The sequence below is a fragment of the Elephantulus edwardii genome, unplaced genomic scaffold (assembly GCF_000299155.1).
Source record: "Elephantulus edwardii isolate Elephantulus edwardi_28Jun2011 unplaced genomic scaffold, EleEdw1.0 scaffold00025, whole genome shotgun sequence".
Classification (NCBI taxonomy): domain Eukaryota; kingdom Metazoa; phylum Chordata; class Mammalia; order Macroscelidea; family Macroscelididae; genus Elephantulus; species Elephantulus edwardii.
Window position 1 is genome coordinate 5,981,420 of NW_006399775.1, and position 1,676 is coordinate 5,983,095.

Genomic DNA, 1,676 nt, shown 5'->3' on the forward strand with positions numbered 1-1,676 from the left:
GCAGGGTTTAGGGCTGTTGTGCATAGGGTCTCTATGAGTCGGAAACGACTCGACGGCACATAACAACAACAACAACAACAGTGTTTCCTTGCTCTGTTCTGAAAACTGCTTCTTTTCTGAGTATAGGTTGTGCATGAGCACAATCAAATGTTCTGGTATTCCCATTCTCCTCAAGATTAGCCACAATTTGTTGTGATCTACACAGTCAAATACTAATAAATCATCAGAACACACTCCTGCTAGTAGGTAATATTTTTTATTTTCTTCTTTAGTTGCATAATCAGTGAAACACAGATAGACATTCCTCTGGTACTCTTTGCATTCTGTGGCTGAAAATCAGGAAATATGTGCCTCACTGTTATATCCTCTTTCCATACATACTTATTCTGTATGCTGAGGAAATCTTGGAGAAGAATGTGTCATCAGATAGGAGGAAAATTTGCCAACAAATTGCATTATGGATTATGACACAACTTAATTTGCAGAAAGGGAAGGAAATTTAAAACTATTAATAAAAAACTAAAAAGGTTAAAAATTTCTATGTAGATTACACCTCAACATAAAGAGAACAAAAATATTCATTATGGAGCCAATAAGAATCATAATGATGGAGAAAATATTTTAATTGCTACACATTTACTTGGATACACAATTGACAGCCATAGTAACAGCATTCAAGAAATCAAAAGATGTGTTACATTGGGAAAGGCTATTCCAAAGTTTTAAAGAGCAAAAATGTCATTTTAAAGATTAAGATGTGCCTGTTCCAAGTATTTTCAATTGATCCCTGTGTACCTGAAAATTGAACTGTGAGTAAGGATGGCAGAAGAAAAATTGACGCAAAGTGACAGAAAGGGTAAAAACATGTTCCTCATATATGAAGCTCTGGTGGATTAGTGATAAGAAATTGCACTGCTAAATCGAAAGCATCCAGTTCAAATCTTCGGGTTGCTCCATAAAAGTAAGAATGACAAGTGTCTTCCTGTGGAATTTATTGCCTCTGAAAATCTGCTGGAGAGTAAAGTATGAATTGGTTCTGACTCTCTTGTACAAAACATACACAGATACATATATTTGGAAAATGTAGGCAAATAGAAAACGAAGATATTTATATTTAAATATATCAGTATTATATTAGATGTCAATTACTGAAATTCTCCAATAGAAAATAAAGTACGGGGACGCCGGGCGCCCGGAGGGTTCTGGGAAGCGCCTTAACTCCTCCCCCCGCTCCCGCTCCTTCCTTTCCGTCCCTGTCGCTGCTGAGGTCGCACGTGCGAGGCCTGCCTGCCACCACCGCCAAGATGCGTTATGTCGCTCCTATCTCCTGGCCGCCCTTGGGGGCAATTCCTCCCCCAGCGCCAAGGACATCAAGAAGATCCTGGACAGCGTGGGCATCGAGGCCTACGACGACCGGCTCAACAAGATCATCAGTGAGCTAAGGGGGAAGAACATTGAAGACGTCATTGCCCAGGGTATTGGTAAACTTGCCAGCATGCCTGCTGGTGGTGCTGTGGCCTTCTCCGCAGCCCCTGGCTCTGCCCTAGCTGCAGCAGAGGAGAAGAAAGAAGAGAAGAAGGAGGAGTCTGAGGAGTCAGATGATGACATGGGCTTTGGCTTGTTCAACTGAGTCCCCTTAGTGCAAATAAAGCCTTTCGCTGTTAAAAAAAAAAAAA

The 1,676-nt window shown here is 41.1% G+C and overlaps 1 protein-coding gene across 1 annotated transcript in view; it reads left to right on the forward strand.

Moving 5' to 3' along the window:
• The window catches only part of LOC102850241 (60S acidic ribosomal protein P2-like), a 98,008-nt gene extending 96,378 nt beyond the window's left edge, over positions 1 to 1,630 (forward strand). Inside the window, exon 2 of the mRNA XM_006882915.1 lies at positions 1,166 to 1,630. Within this exon, the coding sequence (XP_006882977.1) occupies positions 1,166 to 1,630 (465 nt within the window). The remainder of the gene's footprint in view (positions 1 to 1,165) is intronic.
• Positions 1,631 to 1,676: the final 46 nt, after the last annotated feature.